Raw genomic sequence first — 26033 nt, forward strand, 5'->3', positions numbered from 1 at the left:
TAGGAATGAAACAACAAATCATCGCTTCTTTGGTCTAGACCAGTGGTTCTCAAAGTGTGGTCCGTGGACCACTAGTGCAGTCGTCATATGTCAGCAAAGTGATGTTTAAAGTGGTGCAATCCTCGTATTAACATTTTAATTACAAATAAGGAGATAGTTTTATGTCAACTTATTACTAGACTACTGTCATAGAAGGACATTTAGTTTTGAATTGTCAAAATGCAGCAATTTAAATTTGAAATTCATAGTACAGAGTTATTTTTAGGCCTTGGTGGTCCGCCATATTTTTACTTATGTAAAGTGGTCCGCGGTCCGAAATACTTTGAGAACCTCTGGTCTAGACGATCCGAACAAAACAAATGCCCCACTATCCAGTTGAGAGGCGGAATTAATTTGCATGTGCACATGTCGTAGTTCCCGAGTACGCTTCAGTTTTTTAAGCATTCAGTATATAATGGATATAATCAGTATATAATCGGTTGAATAGCTGACAAAAAAAAAACTGTTGTAAACTATCACATCCTGATCTTATTCAAAGGACAAAAGCCTGTACTCAGAAACTTCACAGCTGAAGGGTGGTTGATAGCATCCTACCCACCAAACAAGCGTGCACCCTTCCAATCACGTTATCATAAAATTCGTTATCCTAGTGAAATGAATTTGTACAACGCAGCAAAAAATAAAAAATAAAAAGTATTTTTGATTAACGAACGTCGAGGAGACAATATTTTATGTTAATGATATATATCAATATTTTATATCTATATATATATATCAGGAACTCTATTTCATTTAGTCTCTGCATATGAATAAAAAAATTGTAGACTAGCAATTTGTTATCCAAAGGCAGTGAATTCTTCCAACGCAGGAAAACAAAAAATTTAATAATTATTCATGTTTTATGAGCATCGAGCAGACAAGACTAACCCCGGAAGCGAGATTTGAGACAATTTGGTGAACACTCACCTGAAAGTCACCAATCTGACAGTTTTTCGGACTGGTAAGTTAGTGATTTCGTGTTAAAGAAATTAAAGAAAAACTGCTCAAACAAATTCTTGTCGAATGAATTAATTTTTCTGTGGATAAAATTCCAATCTGTGACACAGTCACCGTGCTCTCTGTCGAAGTAGGATAGTGAACAGGTCGACAGTTGACTGAATGTGTTTCGCAAGTCTAAACACCTGTAAAAAACATGAACCGGACAATAAACTGGGTGTGGCTCATTTTGGTTAAAAATGAAGAATGCTTCTATTAACTTTTCTATATCTGTAAGATTTTAGAAATGAACTTTTAATAATGACAGCGTAACTTGAACAATGGAAAGAAGTAGATAATTTTTTTAAAATATGTTTAAACCACGAACGCACCCAATATTTTTACAAGTGCTTTCATTCACAACATTAATTCAGGAAAAGAGTCTAATTACTGCCCCTCTGTCAAACCTTCTGGGATCAGAATCATCTTCAATGCATAAAATGTACAAAGTATGTGACAGACAGGACATAACACTGTTCCTTCACTTCTTGGTAACACTACTGCATTATTACAGCCGATTAATGTTCAGTAAATCAAGTATAACAACATTAGCACACATGGACAGAGTTATCGATCATGCTTTACACCAGTGATGCACAACCTTTTTCGGCCTGAGGGCCATATTCCCTTCCGACACGCGTGTCGCGGGCCGCTTCACCGCAAAAATTACAACAACAAAAATAGAACATACCTTTTTTATTAGAAAAAAGTTGTACTTAGTGGGATATTTGAAGCTGCTTTTCCGAAACCAGCTTCTGAATGTCTGGCTGGATCGAAGAAACACCAAGTCTGAGCACTGAATCGAAATGTTCGTCCGCGAGGCGATTACGTAAGATGGGTTTCGCTCGTTTCATCACTGAAAACGTTTGTTCGCACACATAAGTACTTGTAAACATCGTGATCATCCTTAACGCTTGTTTTCGGAGATTTGGAAAAGTTTCTGCAGGCAACACTGCGTAGAAAGCAATTGTCTGCATCGCTCGAAATTTGTCAAGTATGGATGTCTGGCCTTGCAAGTCAATCAGTTCCAGTTGCAGGTCTGTCGGGGCACTTGACATCTGCCACAAATGGATTTTCGAAGAGACGTATTTCATCCTTCAAATCATGAAAATCCTTAAATCTTTCACTGAAACTATCCTTCAAGAGCCCCAAAAGTTCTATCATTCTTTCTTTGGGGAAAGACATATGTTGCTGCTGATCCTGACGTAGAGATGTACACGTTGGGAAGTGGACAAGCTCCATCCTTCCCGCCTGCTGAATGAAGAGTAGTAATTTCTCTTGGAATGCTGTTATGTCCGCATACACATGCGAAATCCACTTGTCTTTCCCTTGTAGTTTGGTGTTGAGTTCATTCAGATGTCACGTGATGTCGCATAAAATCGCCAAATCCCACAGCCACGAGGGGTCGTTCAGCTGAGGCACTTGCTTTGATTTCTCCGTCATAAAAATTTCAATCTCATGTCTCAAATCAAAAAACCGTTTAAGTACCTTTCCTCGGCTTAACCAGCAGACTTCACTGTGAAAGAGAAAGTCTTTTGGTTAATTGTTCTTCGTCTACTCGCCTGATCCGCCTGGGGTTCCTGACCAGCGCTGAGTTGAAAATAAATTCAAGAAGATTCCTCGTCTGAAAGGCACTGTAGAGTGCAGGTGACATACTAGAGGCCCGAAAGGTGTTGAGGGTCAATTTTGTGCAGTTTGGCTTTTCTTTAAAAATGGATTCCTTGGTTATTGAACTAACAGGAAAATACACTGCTATGTTAAACTAAAAGTAAGAAATTGTCTTAAAATACATTTTAATCGAGGTACCCCCAGGCGATCAGTCCTGATTTCCACAGGAAAATGACGAAATTCAAACGCTGTTTTGGTATTGTTTCCCTGTAAGAACCCCACTGTTTTATACCTTGCTAGAAAGCCCGGAGTCTGTATTTTCAATCTGTTTAACGACTGATTCAAGTATTAACCAATCAAAAGACCACTAATCCCCTGTGGAATGCGGCGTCCCTCGTTCTCAAACACTGGTTTCCTCCAAAGACGAAAATCAAGAATGAAATCTATCAAAAGATTGAGAGACGCCCCTACGTAGAGATAAATACTTCTTCTTCCCTTTTTTTCGTTTTTTGGGGTTTTTTTTTTTCATTATTATTACTAACATGCCGATTTCCTGTACTGTGGGCAGAAGCTTCGCGGGCCGGACGGCACTGCTTCGCGGGCCGGATATGGCCGTAGGTTGTGCATCCCTGCTTTACACGATACAAGCTCGGTTGCCTCCCTTCTTTTCTTGAAACATTTGTGTATACACCGTGCTAGTTGTCGTGTTCTTTCTGGGCTATCACATGAAAGTACTTGAAGAAGGTACTGTTTTTTTTTTATTGTATGTTGTAATATTTAAAATACTCTGGGCGAAAATCTACATATCGGGGACAATAGAAAAGGTTGTGAATTTCGTCTTCTCTAAGACTTAATCAGAAAGGACATTTACTTTTGCTCTTTGTCCTATCCTGTACAAAACGTTTTATTTGCTTGGAGATTAAGACCCAGAGATTCTCAAAAATGTGTATTTTGGTCTGTTTTCTTTTTTAAGATTTTTCCAGTAATCCCAAAATTCAAGCACGATTTAATGAATGTTCTGACCATCACTTACCTAGCCATGACGATAGTCCCCTAGAAGAAAGCGTAGGCAATACCTGTTGAATAGGTGGGGAGTGCAGGTGTAATGCGATTCTTTTGCCACTAAAGGACCCCGTTCCCCAACCACAGGCAGTGACAAAAGAGCGTCCGTCGACAGAAAGAAAGACTTGTCTAACTTTCCCTAGTCATTGCCAGGTTAATGATCAGACCCGCCAGCGGTAGACGACGCCAAAGCAATAAAAGAGAAAAAATGTTTAAAAAAATTACGAACGCACTATAATAAAAGTACATTAAAGCTCGACCTCAACAATGGTGGATGGGCAATCACCAGTGCAATCCTGCTTGTATTCAGACAACAACTGAGAAAATGGGCGTGAGTCTGAATTACATAATTTATTTGTGCGTGCGTTGTTTGTGTGGAGACGGAAAACGCAGTACAGGAAAAGCATGTTGATGATGATGTAGTTTTATAACGCGCTAGTATCCACATCACAAAGATGCGCTCAATGCGCGGTGATCCCAGCAGCCACCAAACTGCAGGTCAAATGATAACTTCAAAATAGTTTAAACAAGTGAGTCTTAAGATTTTTCTTGAAAGATGCAATACTATCAGACTCCTTGGTCGAGAGGGGAAGCGAGTTCCACAAAAGCGGGGCTACATTGGAGAAGGATCTGAAACCCGCAGTCTTCTTGTTAGCATTCCCTGACTGAACACTCAGTCGTTCAAGTCTGAAGTGTGCTGCTGAACGAAGGTTCCGCTGGGGTTGGTAACAGCGAATGAGTTCTTGCAGATAGACAGGCGCAAGGTCGTGAAGACAGCCATATGTTAAGGTTAACACTTTGTGCTCAATTCTCTTCTCCACAGGAAGCCAATGGAGGTCAGGTAGTACAGGAGTAATATGGTCAGTTGTTTTCTTTCATGCAACTATCCTCGCAGCCGTATTCTGCACTCGCTGTAGCCTCGACAACTCGCTCTTTGAAATCCCCCAGAGGCAGCTGTTGGCATAGTCTAACTTAGAACCGATGAGGGACACAGCAACTGCATTTGCAGTCTTCTTATTAAGACTGGGTCGGAGTCGTCCAAGAGTGCGGATATGGAAATAACATGCCTTGACTACAGAACTGACATGATCAGACATAGTTAGAAGATTGTCAACATAGAGTCCAAGGTTCCGTACGGAGCTGGAGAGGGGGATTCTAGCTTGACCCACTTGGATGGAGTCTAGAGAGACTTTACTAAGGCTAAGCTTGGAACCACATAGCATCGCCTCTGTCTTCTCATCATTAAGCTTGAGTTTATTCCTCAGCATCCATGACTTGACCTCTAAGCAACAATCTTCTACAGCACAAACTGCCTCACGCACCGACTCACTGTCAGTACTAAATGAAAAATAGAGTTCAGTGTCATCTGCAAACATCTTACGGTTCACATTATGCTTCTCAATGAGAGGACCAAGCTGAGATGTGTAAATAGAAAATAGAACCGGGCCCAAAACAGAGCCCTGCGGGACATGTGAGTCATAAATATATACATGAATAGTTAGACTAGAATTTAGAGGAAAGGAAGGGCACCTAAATATATTCACGATTAATTAGACTAGAATTTAGAGGTTAGGGAGGGAACCCTTCAAGCGTCAAATAGTATTGTTCAACGGTCATTTAAGGTAGGTAATCACGTAAATGACTAACTACTCTTCTGGTTGTTGTTTTTTGATTATCAATCACTTAATCATAAAAACCTCAATTACTCAATCTATATTTTGTCATTATATTAGAAGTAGCAAGATATTCATGCCCAATGATTGACTGAATCTGAGTCGATTCGTGGCAAGATTGATGAGCTTGAGGCGTGGATAAACAACTTTCGACTGCACAGGGATACTTGTTTGTTGGCGTTGACGGAAACATGGCTACACGACGGTGACGCTGATCTAGACATCGCCGGCTTCTCTGGACCGTTTGGCGGAGTGTGTTTCTATGTCAACAACAGGTACTGTAAAACGGTTATTCTTCGTGAAAAGATGTGTACTAGTGACCTTGAACTTCTCACAATTTCGCTTCGCCCATTTTACCTCCCGAGAGAATTCCCCCAGCTGTTTTTCACGCTTGTGTATATTCATCCCAGGGCAAATGTTTCCAATGCGTTACAGTGCATTGCAGATGTGACTCACAATGTCGACTCGCTTTGTCCTGATGCTCCAAAGTTTATTTTGGGAGATTTTAACCACTGTGATCTGACATCAGTTCTCCCTAACTACGACCAGTATGTGACTTGTCATACTACACTGAGTCAGACAACACTCGACCTCGTGTACGGATCTGTACCACATGCGTACAGATCTCTACCCCTGCCCAGTCTGGGTGCGTCCTATCATACGAGTGTACAACTGATACCCGTTTATAAACCTGTGATCAGGCGGGTACGCCGAACAGTTCATTCCACTAAATGCTGGGCTGCCGACAATGTTGCACACTTACAGGACTGTTTTCAATGTACTAACTGTGATGTCTTTTTAGAAGCATGTCCTACTCTGAACGACTTAGTGAACACCATCTCTTCCTATATCTCCTTTTGTGTCAATTGCACCATTCCATCCAAACAATTTGTGCTTTATCCTAACAACAAACCCTGGGTGACCAAGAGCCTGAAAGCTGTGCTTAATAGAAAAAAACGTGTGTTCTTCACAGGTTCTGTACACGACAAAAGAATAGTAAATCGAGAGGTCCGTGATGCTATCCGTCGAGCCAAGGTGCAATATAAGTCGAAAATCGAGTCTCAGTTTGCTACAGGCAACATCCGAGAGGCTTGGCAGGGACTGAAGAACATGGCCAGTACTGTCGATCGGAGTCAGGGGTCGAAAGCCAAAATCTCGATCTCAGGCGTTGACAGTGCGGCCCTTCCTAATGCTCTTAATGCTTTCTTTGCTCGGTTCGAGGCACATGACTTCTCCGTGGAAGTTCACGATGTGCTTCGTTCTCTTCACCCTGTGCCGAAGGTTGAGATTTGTCGCGAGCAAGTTGTGGAGCTGTTTCAGGGAGTAAATATTCGCAAGGCCTCGGGTCCGGATGGTATTTGTGGCAGGACATTACGTTTCTGTGCGCACCAACTTGGAGGCATTTTTCAACATCTTTTTCAGCGCTCTATGGATTCACTCTCCATCCCAGCTGCTTGGAAATTATCTACCATTGTTCCAGTTCCCAAGATAGTTTCAGCTCGGCATCTCAGTGACTTTAGACCGGTGGCCTTAACATCGTTGGTCATGAAAGTATTTGAGACAATCATCAAAGCATTCATTCGTCTTGATCCCTTGCAATTTGCATACCAGTCCAAGCGAGGTGTTGATGATGCTAAACTGTTCATCCTCCACACTTTAATCAAACACCTGGAGAATCCTCAAGCCCATGCTCGACTATTATTCGCTGATTTCTCTTCGGCCTTTAACACTATCCAGCCACATCTCCTAGCTCGAAGACTCCTCGACGAGTTTTCCCTTGATCATCAGCTAGTGTCATGGATAATTCACTTTTTGGTCGACAGGCAGCAACGAGTTCTTGTCATTGGCACTTTTTCCGACTTAACCACCACATGCACCGGCTCACCTCAGGGATGTGTTCTATCCCCGCTTCTGTTTATCCTGTATACCAACAGTTGTCGCAGTACTCATGAGGGTCACTATCTTGTCAAATTCTCTGATGACACTGCACTGCTGTCTCTCCTTAGCGGGCCGGTGCACACTCACGGTGATGCTTTGGAAGAATTCATTGTTTGGTGCGATGACAACTTTCTAGAACTTAATGTGAGTAAGACGAAGGAGATTGTCTTTGATTTCCGTCGGAATTCTCCACCGTGTCCCGTCTGTGTCATCCATGACAAGGAGGTGGAAATTGTTTCTGCTTTTAAATACCTGGGCACCATCTTCGATAGGCGACTTTGCTGGGATGTCAACACTCAATCTGTCGTGAAGAAGGCTCAACAACGCCTCTTCCTCCTACGGAAGCTGAGGTCTTTCTCTGTCTCCCCCCAATTTCTTCAGCTTTTTTACAGATCACATATAGAGAGCGTGCTGTCCTTCTCGTTCATCTGTTTCTATAATAGTTTATCGGTGAAGGACAAGAGCAGCCTACATCGTGTGGTATCCACCTGCTCCAAAGTCGTTGGATCCACCCAGAGTTCTCTGCAGGATCTGTATAACAGGAGGACTCTTCTGAAAGTGTCTGCCATCCTTCGTGATGACAGGCATGCTCTGTCGAGTGAACTTGTCCAGCTCCCATCAGGTCGCCGATATAGTATGCCTGCATGCAGGACAAACCGACTGCGGCTGTCTTTTGTTGCTTCAGCCGTCAGACTTTTGAATGGATTATGAATGTGATGTGCATGCGATCATGTATGACTTTAATCGAGCTGGTATGATTGACTGCAACACGACTGCCTGTGGGTTTAATATATATAATCGAGCTGCAACTGAATTGCCCTCTAGGGATCAATAAAGTATTATCTTATCTTATCTTGTCTTATCTTATCTTATCTTATCTTATCTTATGTATGTGATTATTTTTCTCCTTATCATGTACTAATCTGAAAGGAATGCGAAAGTGCCAACAATTAGGGTTGAATGTGGCGGGTCGACAAGCAATGGACAGCTTACGCAAGAAAAAGGGGCGTGCGTGCCAGGTCACAGAGAGGTCATGTGGAGCAGACAGCTTGCGGCGATTTCCCACTAGTGGTGGAGATGAAGTGGGGAGGAAACTGGAGTACCCGGAGAAAACCTCCGACGCGAATCCCTGCGGACAGGTGTCACATACATACAAGATTACAAATTTTCTTTTTATTGAATAGTCCTGACCCCATTTTAAGGGGAACAACAGTATCTATCATAATTAACATTTTCATAAACTGTAGTGTTTTAAAAATACAATTAACTTTCCGTAGTGCAAATATGTAAGATGTAAAGCAACATTATTATCTTACATACCAACATGACAGTAACTGAAATTAATTATGTTCACAAAACTACTTAAACTAAATAGAAAAAGTGAGCGGTCAGTCTCGGCGAACCAGTAGTCCACAAACACTGTACTTGTGCGTTCGACTCAAGGGAGAGTAGTAGGTAACATTTAAATCTCTCTGCAATTGCTAGTTGCTTCCCTTTGAAAGCACGGTGAAATCACTTCTGTACTTAGGAATGTCGTCAATATTCACATGTAGCACTCTCGTGTTGCTACTAAGTGTTGCTACTAAGCTATGTCTTTGTTTGTAGAGTGCAACCCTGAATAAAATCTACAGTTGAACGGCAATTTCCATTTTTTGTGTTCTTGTGTGACTAGACCACCCCACGTAGCCATCAGGGACTGACGTGTAGGTTACACACAATATTCAATCAATGAAAACCATTGTCCTGATAGTTGATAGAATATGTGCATACATACGTATATGTTTCATTGTCAAACTGTTTATCTTGATCGTGGTCTTGCGCAATAAAATACTTATTATTATCACAGATTGCAGCAGTCTGCACAATCTTAAAATTATGCCAGCAGCCTGTGTACGATTTTACTGTGAGTTGTGTTTATCAAAAAACAGATATAAGAAGCCACTATATATTTTGTTCCCTTTTTATTGTAAATGAGACAGGTTGCCCACATACTGATATTGTACATCATTTTATAATTTTTTAGTAAAAGCAAAATTAGAAACAATTCTTACAAATTATGGAAGCCTCGGTATATTATCACCATGTTAAATAAAGCTTCTTGTCTTGATCAGAACTGCCCAGCAGTCCCTTATTAAACAAAATATACCCACTAACTTATTTCAATTTTTAACACTGTGAATCAGTCACAGATGACATAATGCAGTAAGCACAGTTGTAATATATTTATAATCAACAGCAGGTTAGAGAACATCATTGCCACAGTCACATGATTATTTGTTCATTACATTATGTGCTTTTTCTATCAGTTCCCATTCCCGTAAGAATCAATTACTTACTGTATCAGATACATAGCACGAGAAGTTTTACTGTACTCTCAATAAATACTTTTGGTGTAGATATAAATGTCGAGGAAACGTTTGAAAGCATTAAAGTCGTTCGTAGACAAATATGGACGCTTGCCTTTATTTGGAAAAGTTTTCATATTATTGTTATAAACAGACTTTGTCAAACGTACTTCTATGTTCGTCTAGTTAAGAAACATGTTAAGCCAGACTATTGATGGCGAATTACTGAACGAAGAAGATAAATCAGTGAATCTAACTCAAACAATAATTGTCAAGTAAAGACTAGAAGAGAAAGCAGCAGCAAAAGGAAGACCCATCAGACTGCTAAAGCCAAAAAGGGACACAAATGGCTTAGTGACCGCAAAGAAGATTAGTTAAATAGCTATTAATACCAAGCTGACTAATGCTTCTTGAAAACGAAAATTCAATACTAAAAGGCATTTACACGGAATGTAACTATTCACATTAAGTGTGGCGGACAGATTGATGCGAAAAGCATTTAAATACACTAATCACAAGTTGAAGACCAAAACAATTGAAAAAAGGTGTAAATCAAAGTCATTATCTAATAGCACTAGTCTACAAACCAGAGAGAAAGAGCGGCACAGATGTCTGGAATCACTATATATGTATATAAATGCCAACCTATACATCTGGTAAAAATTTGACAACCAAAGCCACATATTTGAAAAGAATCAAAACACATTTGGGAAAGTATTCAGAAAATATCAGATCAGATTGTAGCCTGCAGCCAGATTTTAGAACAGAGAAAAAGGTGATGAAAACTCACTCTAACATCAGTCGAAAGAGTTAAAGTATAAATAACCTGGGCGACACCGTGTAACGGATGGCCCTACCCCTGGCTTATAAATCCCTCCTTGGAAGATACACTTTCCATTCATATCCAACAACAACAACAACAACGACGACGACGACGACGACGATTTCTTTAGTGCCAGGGTTATGGTTCAGGGACTGATTGTAATAATCCATGCAGTGCTTTTCTACTCAAAAGTGGAAGAGGCAGGGAGGCAGGGGGTTCAACTCCGCGAGAATAATTTCGCAGCCTATTATCCTTATGTGTGCCATGGGGGTCAAAGGGGGTTGGTTCATTCGACGTCGGGGTCATAGCTTGCAGAGGGCTTGCGTTCGTACTCTTCATAATGTGCATGGGAAGATATTCGTCTTTTTCTACTCTTTGGGTAGTTCTTGGCATGGTTTTCACTATCTTCATCAGAGTCACGGGAGTAATCCCTGTCTCTGTAGTCACGGTCATCGTATCCACCCCTGTCATCATCAGAGTCATGATGGCGATCATCAAAGTAATCATCTGTGTGATTCTCTTTACTGTCGTGGTCATAGTATCTGTCATCATCATATCTGCGGAGACAAAGAAGAAAATGCTAATGTGAATAACAAAAGGACCATGTCATGCATGTTTAAATAAGAAGTGGTAATACAGAGGTTGCCTGCTGTGCTGAACGTTTGTTAATTCTCATTGTTTTCAGACATTTTTTTCTAAATTTTATTTCCTTAGTTGCAGTCATATTGTTTAACTGAAGTGATTTAAATCTGTTTTTTTAACTCATACAAAATGGTGCACCAGACAAAAAATGTATGAGGAGGCAAGAATGTATAGAATGTATGAAAAAATAATATACACATACAAACACTTTCTATGGTTATATACATACACATAAACCCAACATATTACAAACATCAAGATATATATATATATATTTTATGCACAGAGTTATAAATGATAGATTGGGTTCATAAGTTTATTGAAAGCTACTCACTCCTTCTTTTCGTAGTAATCATTGCTGTAGCCACGAGCTTCTGACGAACGTGTAGGTGTGTCTAGAATAAAAAAAAAAAAATAATGTTGTTTCTAGCTTTCAAGCCATTTATATTTAGACTTTAAACTTAAAAAAACATCCATGGGAATGTTGGAAGAAAGAAATAACAAGTAATAACCTAGGATTATTTATATATATATGTATGATGTTGCTGCTCTGTTGGATGGTCTTGCAGCCAGTGAAGAAAAGCAAACAAGATTAACCGTCGGTGGTTGTCTCAGAGTTTCATCAGTCCTGTTTCTTTCTGTGTGTGTGTGTGTTCGTAAATAACTTTAAGTACATCTGGTTCTGTGGATAGACTCTATATAAACGTACATTATTCTAGGTAGTAATAGTAGTAGTGGTGTCAATGTGGTATATACCGATATAATTTGTAGCATCATCTCCATAGTGTGAGCTAGAGGTGGAAGCCTTCCGCTTAAATCTCTTTCCTTTGCGAAACAACAAGATGAAGAGGACGATGAGGGCGATGAATAGGATGAAAGCTAACAACATCCCCACAAACCAGCCGAAGTTGCCATTCAGTGCATAGGCAATAGCTGCAACAGGGTATTGGATCTTGAAGTACACACGCGTGTAGGGAGTTAACAAACTGCTAATTTCAGTCACACAATCTATCTGGAAATACTTATTTTAAAGACGTGTGCATTCCATTTATACTTTGTCCTTAAGCTTCATGATATACTAGCTTACCTCCTTATGCTTCAGCTCTTATAAACTATGGATATTTGTAAATATTTCTTTCAAAAACAAACAAAAACCTAGACAAGTAGTGGCTTCGTGGTTGATCGAGAATGTACGTCTATTTATTCGTCCTTGTAATGAAAGCAACAAAGATATACACAGCTGCCTGAGGGTAAATATTTTCGTTCACCTGTTCCGTGGGTCCGCACTCGTTCAGTGTGTGAGGCTCGTGACGCATTACCACTGGTGGCTACAACACGCAGTTCGTAGGTAGTCCCTGGTTCCAGTCCCTTAATGTCCTTCGAGGTTGAGATGACTTCGTCTATTGATCTTCTCCATTCTGGTGCACCTGACAAACGTTAAAATTATTCCAAATAAATAAACAAGTTACTGGTTGCAATGTCACTTTTAAAGATAGATTTTTACCAATAATTTGTATAGATTATACTTATAAATACACGCTTAATGGTTATTGCACGAGAAGGAGGTTCTAGATGTTTCCCCAATGCAGTAAATTCCTGTTGGGGCAAATGGTAGGTAAATGAAAAAAGTACTCAAAGAGAATTAAGAAGAGAATTAAATAATGCAAAAGAAAGAAGAGAGAGTGTGCATTGCAATTTTTGCAGATCGTTTGCACATACTCACCTTCCCTTTTATACTCCACAAAGATAACGGTGCCTGACTTGGCGTATGGGTTTATCCACCAAGAAACATTTATGTAGTCACGCCCGACATCAGTGATCGAAAAGCGTGGAACTCGAAGGTCTGTGGTGAAAGAAGTAAAAAATTACTAGCGATGTTTCATCATGGCGGAGGTACAAACTTTGAACACAAGCGTCCTGCAGAAAACAATACTCTAGCCCAAACTGTACCTGCCGACAAGTGAATGAGGAATTACGAGGGAGGAAAAGGCACGCACCACCACCAGCTGTCGTAAAGATCTCGATGAAGTAGCTCTCGCCCCGGCCTTTTGTGGTGCGAGCCCAGATGTGGATGCGGTACTTCTTGGTGGACAAGAGGCCGCTCACTATGGCGGTGCTGGTGTAGGGATCTCCAATCTGAGGGTCTCGTTCTTGCATCTCACCAAGGTCAAGCCCATTCACTGATATTTGTCAAAACACATTGACAAAGGGTCACAATTCACCAATTCAAGATTACAGAGAGGCTACGGAATTTTTATTATTATTGTTATTATCATTATCATTGTTATTATTACCCTGGTACACATTATTATTTTTTAGAGCTTATTCGTATTTCTTTATAGCAGTCGTGAACAAAGCGCATAGACTAAGCCGGGCAATCAAGAAGTGCTGTGTGTGCTGCATCACGAACACCGATTTTACTTTCTTACCAAGTTGATATCCAATGTCATATCCTAAAATATCTCCACGATTTTCATCTGGTGGCTTCCACTCCAAGTTAACATGGTTGTCTCCAATGTTGATTGGTCGGAACAAAGCCACTGGTCCAGGGACTGTTGAAAACAAGGACAAAATAAAAAGTAAATAACATTAAGTGTAAAACCAAAACATCAACAAAACAAAATAAACAAAAATCCTTAAAACAGTGTCTAACATTTTCATTAAGTAACTAAAAAATTTCCAAAATGGAAATAATAAATTTTAACTAATATGTGAGGATGCAATAATGCATGCATTTGCACTTGTTCAAGATGGTGTTGTGTGTGTTCATCTGATTGTCTCCCATCTAAAGTGCACGGAACAAAGCCACTGATCCAGGAACTATTGCAAACAAGAAGAATACAGCAAAAGTGGAGGAAGGAGAAAAGTCCTACAATATTGTGCGATTAGGACAGTTCAAAAATGTCATTTCATTTTGGACTTTAGGTAAGTTCTTTGTGTGCATGGGATAATACGTTAAGTTAGACGTCCACTCAGTTGTCTGCCCTTGAGGCAGTTTGTGTGCATGAGTTTGTGTTTTCTGTTTCACATCATTTTCTCACGTCCTGGCTTTGTCTGGAATGTCAGGACATCTGTTGGCCGCGAGACATAGTAGTTGTTCATCACAGCAATGTGTGCCTCTACAGTTGTTTGTGGCAGAAGTTGGTGGATCGTTGCTCGGAACTGTCTGCCTACTCGCGAGGCAAGGGCATCCTGTGGCGACACATTCCACTCCCTGAGTGTGTTTTCTTTGTACCCTCTCTGCCAAAAGTGAATCTGGAAACAAAAATGGGGGAAAAGGTATCCTTAAATATGTTCCCAACCTGTTAATATTGAATGAAATGGACAAAATATTAATTAGAGTTCAACACGACGCTCAGACCGACAGATGCACAGAGAAACCATGGGATTTAAATGTCAATCACTTTTTCACATGTTCAGTGCACCAGTTCCAAAAGGTGACAGTCTCGTGAAGATCCGACTCATCAGCTACATACTGCAATAAAAAAATATTTCCAAGCTAACGCTTTTTCAGATGCCATAAGGTTCAAGTCATTAGCTTACTTTAAATCCACGGAACTCTCCATTGATGGCTGTGGGTGTTTTGTTAATTTGTTGATAGTCAAAATCCCATGTCAGCACTGCATAGGTGTCTTCCACCAGCTCTGCCTGCAAAGCTTCGGGCACAATATTGGGAACTGAAAACGAAACTCAGGATGTAAAACTTTAGAGGAGATAAAAAAATTAAACTGAAATAAAACTGAAAAAAAAATCAAACACTAATGAGATTCTGGGCCACCATTATTAGTGTGCTCAAGTGATCCTTAATGATCATAATAATCATAATATTTCATAATCGTTGATCAAAGTCAATCATTCAAAATTTAAAATACAACATTATTCATTACTCTTGTGAGATATTTTCCCCCCTAAATTACAACTGATCACACATTTGTATACACATATTATATACACATGTTTTTCAGTCTTATTTTATTCCTTTTTGCAACTTACTTGACTCAGCTGTAAAGCCTCGAATTGTGGGAGGGTCGTGCAGAGCATCACCAATGCTGTTTTTGGCTCTCATGGTGATAATGTATGGTTCATAAATCTGGTCTCCAACTGTAATAAACTTCTCTCTCGTTCTCCAATCATCGATTGGAATTTGCTGAACGATGTTTTCATATCCTTCACGCTTAGTCTGCAGTATGTACTGAAAGCCAGGCCCGTTGTGCTGGATCTCTGGCACTGGCTGCAACAGATGAATTGTAGAAAATCTTCCAGAAAACTGCCGATCGACCACTTTAAAAGGGAGAGAAAGGATACAAAGGATACAAATCTTGTTTCACCAAAACATAGGGGAAGTGGATAGCCGAGTGGTTAGAGCGCTGGCGTCTAAACATACCTTTAACAGAAGTCTTAGAATGGACTGCACAGAGGTGTGTGTGTGTGTGTGTTTTGGTGTCGGTGTGCATATATTCATATTCTTAGACCACCTACTGTCCATTCTATGTGAAGGAGACCAGGTCTGTCTCCAATGGTCCGAAGATTCTGGGGATGAGCTTGAGGGCGATCTGGTTTAGTTTTGCAGCCTGTTGGACTATGGGCGCTGGGGTCACTCTCTCCAATTTTGTTGTAGGCGATGACACGGAAGGAGTAGGTAACCCAGGGAGTCATGCTGAAGTTAAACTCAGTTTCGGAGGACTCCACCTTCAGGAAACAAAACAGTTGCAAGTGTGGGTCATTAGTTTGTCATGCTGAATTTAATTTAAATATTACTTTAAACTGCTGTAGAAAATGCACAATAACACAAAAGGTTTGACAAAAAAACCTCGACAAATATTTGCTTTTCCATCAGTATTATTCAATTTTGGTTGTATCTCATTTTGAAATTTAAAATTTATGATTATATTTTTCAGGCATCTACGGTGTTTCCCCTAAAATAAGACTGGGCCTTTAATAATTTGTGCTCAAAAAAAGGTATTATGGCCTTTTTTATAGTGATTTCTTATCTTCTTATTTACAAAAATCTACATTTATTCAAGTGTCGATGAAATTTTACAGAAAATAGAGGGAAAGTGTATACTGCACATGTGCCACCAAGGTTTGCGGTACTTATACAGATGAGTATTCCTATTGTCAAAAAATGTCGGCTCGGGCATTTACAAATCCTTTATATTATCATGTATCATAAGCATTGATGAAATAATATTATATATATTAATATAATTGCTTTATAATTCAATGCGTCCTTCGTGTGTTTCAACAGACGAATTAAATGTGACTGGCTCACTAGGGTTTATACATGGAGTAGGGCTTATATTACGAGTATCCTGAAAAATCATTCTAGGCTTATTTTCGGGTTATTTTCGAGGAAACAAGGTAAGTGTAAATATAGTCACCTTTGCTCCAAACATCCATTTATCCGGGCTAAAGTTTGTGTTGTATAAGACTACAAAATACTGAACAGGTGCATTGTTGAGGCTGCCTGGTGTCCAGCTAATTGTTGCATAATGGTTGGTACACTTGACTACGTTCACATCAGTTGGAGAATCAGGTCTGTCTACACAGAAAACAAATGGTTGAAGCGTTCTTTAAACACCGACGAGGTGAAGAATTTATAAACTAAGGTACTAAGCTACTTAAAAAGTCTGACATCAGGAACTAACCTTTGACAATTAGCACCGCAGATGCCTCGTCTCGATCTAAGCCGTTGGTCACAACACAGGTATATGATCCAGAATCTCTTACAATGGTTCCCGATATTGTCAAGGAGTTGTCTTGCTTGTTGGTAGTTATTCTATGCGAGGTTGATGAGAGTTCCTTGTTGTCCTTCAGCCATTTTATTTGCAGCTTGTCCACCTAAAGGGCCAGGAAAATAATAATTTTACACAAGCCTTAGTCTCTCTATAATGAATATATTACGTTTAACTTTTTGTGTATCCTTTATTTGCTTTATTTTAGACAAATAGGCTCCCTAATTCTCCCATTTTATATCTTTATGTTGCAGTCTTTTGGTGAAAACCATTAAACTCGCTGCCAAGCCCAAACAAATTTTTTTAACTTAGTTTGTGGCAGAAAAGTGGCCTGACCAATCACTGATTGAAAAAGTAAGACATGGAGATGCTAGAGAATGAGTAGTCTTTTAAGGTTAGTCATTAAGACATTTCCAGTGAAAGTTCACCTCTGCTGGGTCAGTGGTTCCAGAGCAACTTAGTTTTGCATCACTCCCTGCGTTCACCTCCAGGTCCAGAGGCCTCTGTTCTATCACCGTCTTGCGCCTCACCAATAGTTTCCCAGAACTGCTGGTCGTGTTGTAGACATTCTTAGCCTCACATGTGTACAGCCCCGCATCTGACAGCACTACTTTCTTAATTAAATAAAAATATGTTAAAATTAAAAAAATTATAAAATGAAATAAAAGAGATTCAAAGCATAAAAATTTGTAGAAAATTCAACGCTTTGCCACAAAGGCCAGCAAAAAATCAACATCATGTGGCTATGGAATTTTAAAGTAACAAAAGTTTTTAAAGTCTATCTATTCCTTTCCAGGTCTTTGTTTACAAACATTTTAGCGCAAAATATTATCAGATTGCAGCTAGAGATTGTTAGAAACATTTTAACGACAGAAACGTGGTTGAATAATTGTGCAGGAAAAGCCGTGATTACTTTTATATAGAGGTCTCCTGTGGGCATGATCTTATACCTCCCACCACTGATCTGCTGGTTGTCTCTGTACCACGTGACGATAGGGTCTGGCTTGCCCGCGACCCTGCAGGTCAGGTTTACAGACGTTCCCTCCGCCACAACTTTTAGCTGGTCTGGAGGAGTAAGGATTGTTGGAGCCTCGGCTGCAAATACACACAATTATTGTATTGCCTCGTCTATATCTAATCAAGAAACAATAAGAAACACACAGCTGACAAAGGTTCTATCATTTTCTGTTGGTTTCAGTATCTGGTTCTTTGTCTTTTTGTTCACCATTGTATGATGGTTATGGAAGCCCAATATGGACATCAGATGATGTTTAAACAGATGATAATATGCATGTGTGGAAGTAGTTAAACAAAAATGTCATTTCCAACGTGTATACAACATTTCAAAGGTGTGTGTGGGTTAATGTTGGGCAAAACATGCTTGTACACGCACACGCACACAAAAACATACATCCCCCGCATGCTCTCATGCTCACGGAGAGAGAAAGAGAGAGATACACATAAGTTACAAAATAACACGCTAACAAACAATAAGCTACAGTAATATCCACTCACAAAGCACATTCAAGTAAACATCGCCCCAAATATAACCATGTTTGTTCGTGGCATTGCACTGGATCACCATGGAATCCTCCCTGTTGACATTTTCAAACACTATGCGGTCAGGACGCGGGCGCTTGAAGCGGTCTGGGGTGATCCTGCTGTCCCTCACATCTGTAAATGACAAACAAATAAAATTTTAGCTCATTTAGGGAAAATTGAACGAGGACTTTGACCTTTTAGACAGGTTCTAGTCAGTAACTACTATACCTAGATATCCGTGGTGTATAAACCTAGATATCCGTGTTTTCTGGAAATCACTGATCAAAGCACCGATTGATGAAGCCGATTACAATAAGTATTCACACAAATATCCAAGTAAGAGGAAATTTGTTAGTACGTTCGAAGGGGACTCCATTAATAAACCAGAAGTACTCTGGGGGTGGAATAGCCTTTGCCAAGCAGTCGAACTGTGCTGTGCCTCCAACTCCAATTTCTACATCCTTTGGCTCCAGCAGCCAGTAAGGTACAGCTGAAAAAATAATTAAGAAAACATTGGGTGTTCATTTCTGTTTATTTACATCATCTATGTAGCCATCCTTTGCACTTGCTTTCAACACTCGGAAACATGTCCTTGTTATGATAAATGTTATTTGTATGAAAGGAAACTGATAGAATTGCACAATCATCATTCAAAGCATTGAAATGTCGTATTCACGTTTTCAGGTGTTTTATACTAAAAATAAAGCTTTTTAATTGATGTTTTTTCCCAATACTCACATTCCACACGGACTGAGATAGTTCTCTGAACACGTTTACTTTGACTGGCGACCCAACATTCATAAGTTCCAGCGTCCTCAAACTGTAGTTCATCAATAAACAGTTCCATCCCAAAAGCTTGTATTTTGATCCGATCAGGGATGGGTGTTCCATCTGCCCTCTCCCAATGTACATCTGGTGTCGGGCTGTTGAGTACACCCAGAGCAATCATATCATTGAGAGAGAAGGTCTGGGGTAGATAGTCCTAGCAAGTAAATGATCTTACTTTCGGAGGGTTCTTTCCCTTTGAGAAGGGTGGGAACTGTTTCTTTGCTTTCGAGGTAACACAAATCAACAAAATCTTTTTATTTACTAGGTTTAAAATCAACTTTGTTTTCAAATAGTAAAATAATGACTTTGTAACCTAAGAGATTTATATACTTCTCCAGACCTAGGCAACGTTACTATTATCTCCTCCATCTCTCACAATAAGAAAATTCTTCATCTGTTTACACAGATAAAACACTTCATACTTTGCCATGAAAGTGCCCTGGACTCAGCTGAATAATTTATGTTAAATTTTGCAATACAGCAAATAAGAATGTTGACCACAATATTGTCAAAAAGTAGTCATCGTGAACTGTTTGTAAAATCTCACATGGTCACAGTCTTACTGTCTCCTCCACAAAACATACTTTCCAGAGAAGATGCACTTGACTTTGAACTGGTCTCCAAGAAGGCCAAAGTGGTCCTCTGGAGATGACCACATATACTTCGGAAGGCTCGTCACTTCAGCTGAAAATAAACTTGTATTGTTCTCTCTAGAAATATGAAGTGTTCAAACATCCACCACACCATTCCAATGTTCTCCACAAGTAATCGCTACTACAATCCAGCTGACAAGAATTATTTCCAAAAACAACTATATGGGAAGTACATTTCTTGCACAAATTAAAATATTATTAACTCCAATTAACTAATAAATTTGAATAAAATAAAAAAATAAGAAACAATTGCAGTAGGTATGACTGCATGAGACTGTACTTTTATTGTGATATGCACCATCAATCAGTTCCACATTCATTAAGTATGATGCTAGAACTCATTGTTTTACAATTGTGAACAAAAGCGAATGAGAACGGAAATGTCTCTAAATTAATAACATAACTAACTTATAGTAATCTGCTTTTCACAAACAGTGTAACCAAAATATTCTCCATCACACAAAAAGAGAATCTTGAAATGACCCAGAAATATTAAAGAATTAATTTTTTTAAGAATTAAATGTGACCTGATACTGTGGTGCCAGTTTAACAAAAATCTCTACTTTTCTTACAACAGCGGGCAAATGGCAAATTCTTAACGAAACTTCCTATGACAACGACTCACCTCCTCCTGGATTAATAAAATACTGTGGACCTTGAGTACCCTTTCGCATGAGTCCATTAATCACCATGCAAATATAACCCCGACCATCCATCCGGTCTTCCATCTTGACATTTAAGATTCGAAGGCGGTCTGGCAAGACAGAAATAGCGGAAAGGAGCTTCCTGAGTATGGGCAACATGTTGAGATGACATCAACAATGGCATTCTTCAGAAACATGAGCATAAACATCATTAACCACTCATCCTGGGATTTTCCATTTAATAACTGCCATAAACCTGGATACTTAGACTTCAAGAATAACCACGGACAATTACAAAGACATGAGAGAGTTAAAATTTATTTTAGCCAACATTCCATGTGTCATTGTCATTCGCTCAAAATGAAACAAATGCTTACGTTCTATATCCATGGTGACACGTGCATCAAGATTCAAGGGGTCAAAACCTCCTCCTGGCCTTCTGACAGCCCAGAACACCTCTGGTACGGGTATGCTCTCAGGGGGAACACAGTCCAGTGTTAAGTCTGAGCCTAATATAGGGTTCCTATGGACGTCTGGCATAATCGGGAAGTCCTGAAACATTCACATTTTCTTCCTCTTAAGATTCATAAATTGTGCCTTCGTCCACTGATGTTTTGAATATGTAATAAAGCCATCCAAATTTCAATTAGAAACATCTTTATGTTATTAATTCTTAAAGTCAAACCAGGATAACCATACAAACTAGAAGAGATAAATAAATTTTTAATTTAAAAAAAGCAAGATAAAAGCAATCCTTCTAATTGACAGCCGTAAATCATTTTAGGTATTGGTAACTGAATCATCAGAACGGTTCATCTAGTTTTCTACACTAAAGGGTTGTCCTGTAACGATCGTATGTCATTGAAATGTTAGACTCTCCTATATCTGAGGACCAGCTTTTTGTAAAGGTGTTCACCATCTACTTTCACTAATTATACATGCCTTACCTTGCCACAGCCCTGACAGAGTAGAACAGACGAGGATAAAGACAACAAATATTCAAAACATTTTAGTGGAAAATAAGAGCTGGTTTATGTCATCACATTAAATCTGGCATAGAGACGGAAAATTACAAATCCCTGAGATATATCTCAACCAGGTCAGTTGGGGAGGTGTTGTTGCAGCCCTATGCTCCTCGGGGAGTAACAAGAAATAAACTAAACTAAATATATCGTTCAGGCGTAGGAAATACATAAGACTTTAAAAACATTTGTACATGCTCTGTTTGAATGCTACAATATATAATATTTAAATGGATTTGCATATATATGAATTTACACACACAGATATATATATATATCTGCTAAATTCTATCTTTATATTTTCTGCCCAATTACAGACATCGATAGTGAAAACACAGCATCTCCTAAAGCCTTAAATATGGCTTACCTTTAGTTTTGCCTCTCTTAAGTTCACTTTGACCGATGCCGACACACCATAGTTGTTTGTTGCAAAACACTGAAATATACCCTCATCTTTAGCTTCGGGCTTAGTGAAGACAAGTGTCCCAATATTCTGAAGCTGGACTACGCGATCGTCATTTCCGCTTGGACTGAAGTCAATTCCGTTACGTTTCCAGGTGTACCTATAAATAATAATGATGATGATGATGATGATTGCAATTCTGACACTAAACGTCTTCTTTACTGTGTTTATTCTTTACTACATTGCGTGTAGCCATTAAAATCTACCGAATGTCGGACTAAACATCGCATTTGTGCGTAAGCCTGTATCGAAAGCTTCTTTGTTTTGTTTAGTTTGCTTGGGTTTTTTTTTTTTTTGTTTGTTTTGTTTTGTTTTTTTGTTTTTGTTTTTTTGTTGGGTTTTTTTTTATTTTTTTTTTGGGGGGGGGGGGGAATACGACTTCGTATACTTCATTTCCTTTCGATTTAAAAGAAAATGCGATTTCACAATGGAATAACGTACAATAGTTTCTTTCGCTTAACTTTGAATTTGTATTAAAATTTTGATTGATCTTTCATTCTTGATTAGTTTATTATTTATGTTTTTAAATACTTCAGATTCCATGTACTGGGGTATCAGAGTCAAAGGTCAAGTCCCGGGCTCAATGTTTTTTGTCTATACGTGACAACAAATAGTCCATAAGACTTACACTGGTCTCGGCGAGCCGTGTGCTTCACATGTTATTTCTACAGTTTCTCCTGCTTTGTAAAGAACATTCTGAGATGCCTGCCGAAAAATGCTTGGTGGGGTTGTGACTAAACAAAAAAAATCATAAGCAATAATTATTGTTATGTAAAATATTCAATCCACTATTATCCATGTAAAAAAAAAATAACAAGTAGAAAACTATATAACTGTAGCAATAAAAAACTGAACTATTCATCCAGCTGTAAATAAAATATATCAATATTACACGAATATTTTTACATGAGAAAACTAACATTAACTAAGTGTTAAGATTTGTCAGTCAATGTCTTAACTCTGATGTTGCAAGTAATTATGCGAAGCTGTTAATGTAAGACTTACCTTTCACCAAATTTCAGTTGCCAATGAAACATAGCCATGTTCCATGAATATATTCACTAGAGAAAACAAACATACTAAGTACTAAGACTTAGAATTAAGGTTAGACTATCAATGTCCTATCCTTGCTGTTGTACTAAGGCTTATGTGAAGTGTTAGTGTAAAACTTATCGTTCACAGGGTTACCTGCACTGATACGAGTCACAAGACTCAAGAAACATAGTGAAAGTCTCCTCATGTTTAGTATCCAGTCCTGTAAGATCCTGAACTCTTTGTCTGAAACAAACAAAGTGGCAAGGCATTGCTACAACGCACATAAACGTGTCAACGTAGTCGCAGCCATCGACATCAATCTTCATCTGAACTTTGCGAAGTTTTAAAATTTTAACGAAGCTTGCTATCTGCCATTTCAGGACATTCATATGGCACGAATTCCTTCTCCCTACCCATCCCCATCCCCAACGCCCACGTGACACGGATCATAGCGCATACACCCCTGGCACCCTCTTCCCTCCCATCGTACCCTACTCGCACCCAGAATGTATATAAGGGTGAGTATTTGTGGGTATTTGGGGACAACCTGACACCGCAGCTGCTTGTGCATCAGAAACAAAAAAAGGTTGTGTGTTCACATCTCTGGCCAATGTATGTGACACCTGGAATTTTTTTTTTTCATTTACTCTGTTTTCCTCGTCTCTCAATCACACATCAGTTTCCTGTATCAGAACTAAATACACACTTGCTAAAAGAAGGACAAACATAGACGGCAACCAAATAATTTCAGACAAAATGGAAAATACTGAGGCTTAGAAGAAAAAAATGACAATATTAAAGAAGATGGCTTACCAGATATTGAAGACCATCACCAGGACGCTGGAGAAAAAAAGCTTCAATTATTCCGTTCAGACAACACCTCACGTGTTAAATATTGCAGAGATCTTTAACACTAAAGACTGAAGAATGAAAAAATATGCTAAAAGCAGGATAGGAATAAAACAGCAAATCCTCGCTTCTTTGGTCCAGATTGTCTGAACAAAACAAATGCCCCACTATCCAGTTGAGAGGCGGAATTAATTTGCATGTGCACATGTCGTAGTTCCCGGGTACGCTTCAGTTTTTTAAGCATTCAGTATATACTGGATTGAGAATCAGTTGAATAGCTGACAAAAAAAAAAAAAAAACTGTTGTAAAACATCACATCCTGATGTTATTCAAAGGACAAAAGCCTGTATTCAGAAACTTCACAGCTGAAGGGTGGTTTATTTCATCCTACCCACCAAAGAAGCCTGCACCCTTCCAATCACGTTATCCTAAAATTCGTTATCCTAGTGAAATGAATTTGTACAACGCAGCAAAAATTAAAAAAATTAAATGTATTTTTGATTAACGAAAGTTAAGACAATATCATATGTTAATGATATATATATATATCAATATTATATATATATATTATATCAGGAACTCTATTCCATTTAGTCTCTGCATATAAATAAAAAAATTATAGACTAGAAATTTGTTATCCAAAGGCAGTGAATTCTTCCAACGCAGGAAAACAAAAAATTTAATAATTATTCATGTTTTATGAGCATCGAGCAGACAAGACTAACCCCGGAAGCGAGATTTGAGACAATTTGATGAACACTCACCTGAAAGTCACCAATCTGACAGTTTTTCAGACTGGTAAATTAGTCATTTCGTGTTAAAAAAATTAAAGAAAAACTGCTCAAACAAATTCTTGTCGAATGAATTAATTTTTCTGTGGATAAAATTCCAATCTGTGACACAGTCACCGTGCTCTCTGTCGAAGTAGGACAGTGAACAGGTCGAAAGTTGACTGGATGTGTTTAGCAAGTATAAACACCTGTAAAAAACATGAACCGGACAATAAACCGGATGTGGCTCATTGTGGTTAAAAATGAAGAATGCTTCTATTAACTTTTCTATATCTGTAACATTTTAGAAATAAACTTTTAATAATGACAGCGTAACTTGTACAATTGAAATTTGTAGATAATTTTTTTTAAATATGTTTATACCACGAACGTACCCAATATTTTTACAAGTGCTTTCATTCACGACAGAAATTCAGGAAAAGTTTAATTACTGCTCGTCTGTCAAACCTGGGATCAGAATCATCTTCAATGCATAAAATTTACAAAGTATGTGACAGACAGGACAAAACACTGTCCCTCCAGTTCTTGGAAACACTACTGCATTATTACAGCCGATTAATGTTCAGTAAATCAAGTATAACATTAGGATACATGGACAGAGTTATCGATCATGCTTTACACGATACAAGCTCGGTTGCCGCCCTTCTTTTGTGTATACATTTGTGTATATACCGTGCTCGTTGTCATGTTCTTTCTGCGTGATCATGAAAATACTTGAAGAAGGTACTGTTCTTCATTGTATGTTGTAACATTTAAAATACTCTGGGCGAAAATCTACATATCGAGGACAATAGAAAAGGTTGTGAACTTCGTCCTCTATAAGACTTAATCAGAAAGGATATTTACTTGTGCTCTTTGTCCTATCCTGTATAAAATGATTTATTTGGTTGGAGATTAAGACCCAGAGATTCTCAAAAATGTGTATCATGGTCTGTTTTCCTTTTAAGATTTTTCAAGTAGTCCCAAAACTCAAGCACGATTAAATGAATGTTTTGATTATCACTTACCTAACCTGAAGAAAGTCCTCTAGAAGAAAGCGCGGGCAATACCTGCTGAATAGGTGGGGAGTGCAGGTGTAATGCGATTCTTTTGCCTCCAAATGACCCCGTTCCCCAACCACAGGCATTGACAAAAGAGCGTCCCTCGACAGAAAGAAAGACTTGTGTAACTTTCTCTAGTCATTGCCAGGTTAATGATCAGACCCGCCAGCGGTAGACGACGCCAAAGCAATAAAAGAGAAAAAAAAATGTAAAAAAAAAAAATTACGAACGCACTATAATAAAAGTACATTAAAGCTCGACCTCAACAATGGCGGAAAGGCAATCAACAGTGCAATCTTGCTTGT

The 26033-nt window shown here is 38.9% G+C and overlaps 1 protein-coding gene across 8 annotated transcripts in view; it reads right to left on the reverse strand.

The window, feature by feature from the left end:
* Positions 1-25827, reverse strand: part of LOC112572607 (neuroglian-like) — a 170281-nt gene extending 144454 nt beyond the window's left edge. For 2 of the 8 annotated variants that reach the window (XM_025252363.1, XM_025252360.1), the window contains exons 1-18: positions 23202-23454; positions 22642-22747; positions 21918-22113; positions 20906-21080; positions 20510-20638; positions 19816-19915; positions 19142-19326; positions 18762-18893; positions 18377-18535; positions 17775-17956; positions 17290-17475; positions 16775-16967; positions 16508-16668; positions 15606-15815; positions 15120-15357; positions 14670-14803; positions 14168-14381; positions 13556-13678 (exon numbers count right to left, since the gene is read on the reverse strand). In XM_025252363.1, coding sequence (XP_025108148.1) covers positions 13556-13678; positions 14168-14381; positions 14670-14803; positions 15120-15357; positions 15606-15815; positions 16508-16668; positions 16775-16967; positions 17290-17475; positions 17775-17956; positions 18377-18535; positions 18762-18893; positions 19142-19326; positions 19816-19915; positions 20510-20638; positions 20906-21080; positions 21918-22113; positions 22642-22747; positions 23202-23253 — 2875 coding nt within the window. In that variant the 5' untranslated portion in view covers positions 23254-23454. Of the gene's footprint in view, positions 1-9260; positions 11042-11460; positions 11522-11882; positions 12060-12394; positions 12554-12849; positions 12970-13123; positions 13307-13555; positions 13679-14167; positions 14382-14669; positions 14804-15119; positions 15358-15605; positions 15816-16507; positions 16669-16774; positions 16968-17289; positions 17476-17774; positions 17957-18376; positions 18536-18761; positions 18894-19141; positions 19327-19815; positions 19916-20509; positions 20639-20905; positions 21081-21917; positions 22114-22641; positions 22748-23201; positions 24877-25695 lie in introns of those variants that run through there. The other 6 variants (XM_025252361.1, XM_025252356.1, XM_025252364.1 and 3 more) reach the window with 5 other exon arrangements.
* Positions 25828-26033: the final 206 nt, after the last annotated feature.

The sequence above is a fragment of the Pomacea canaliculata genome, linkage group LG9 (genome assembly GCF_003073045.1).
Source record: "Pomacea canaliculata isolate SZHN2017 linkage group LG9, ASM307304v1, whole genome shotgun sequence".
NCBI lineage: Eukaryota > Metazoa > Mollusca > Gastropoda > Architaenioglossa > Ampullariidae > Pomacea > Pomacea canaliculata.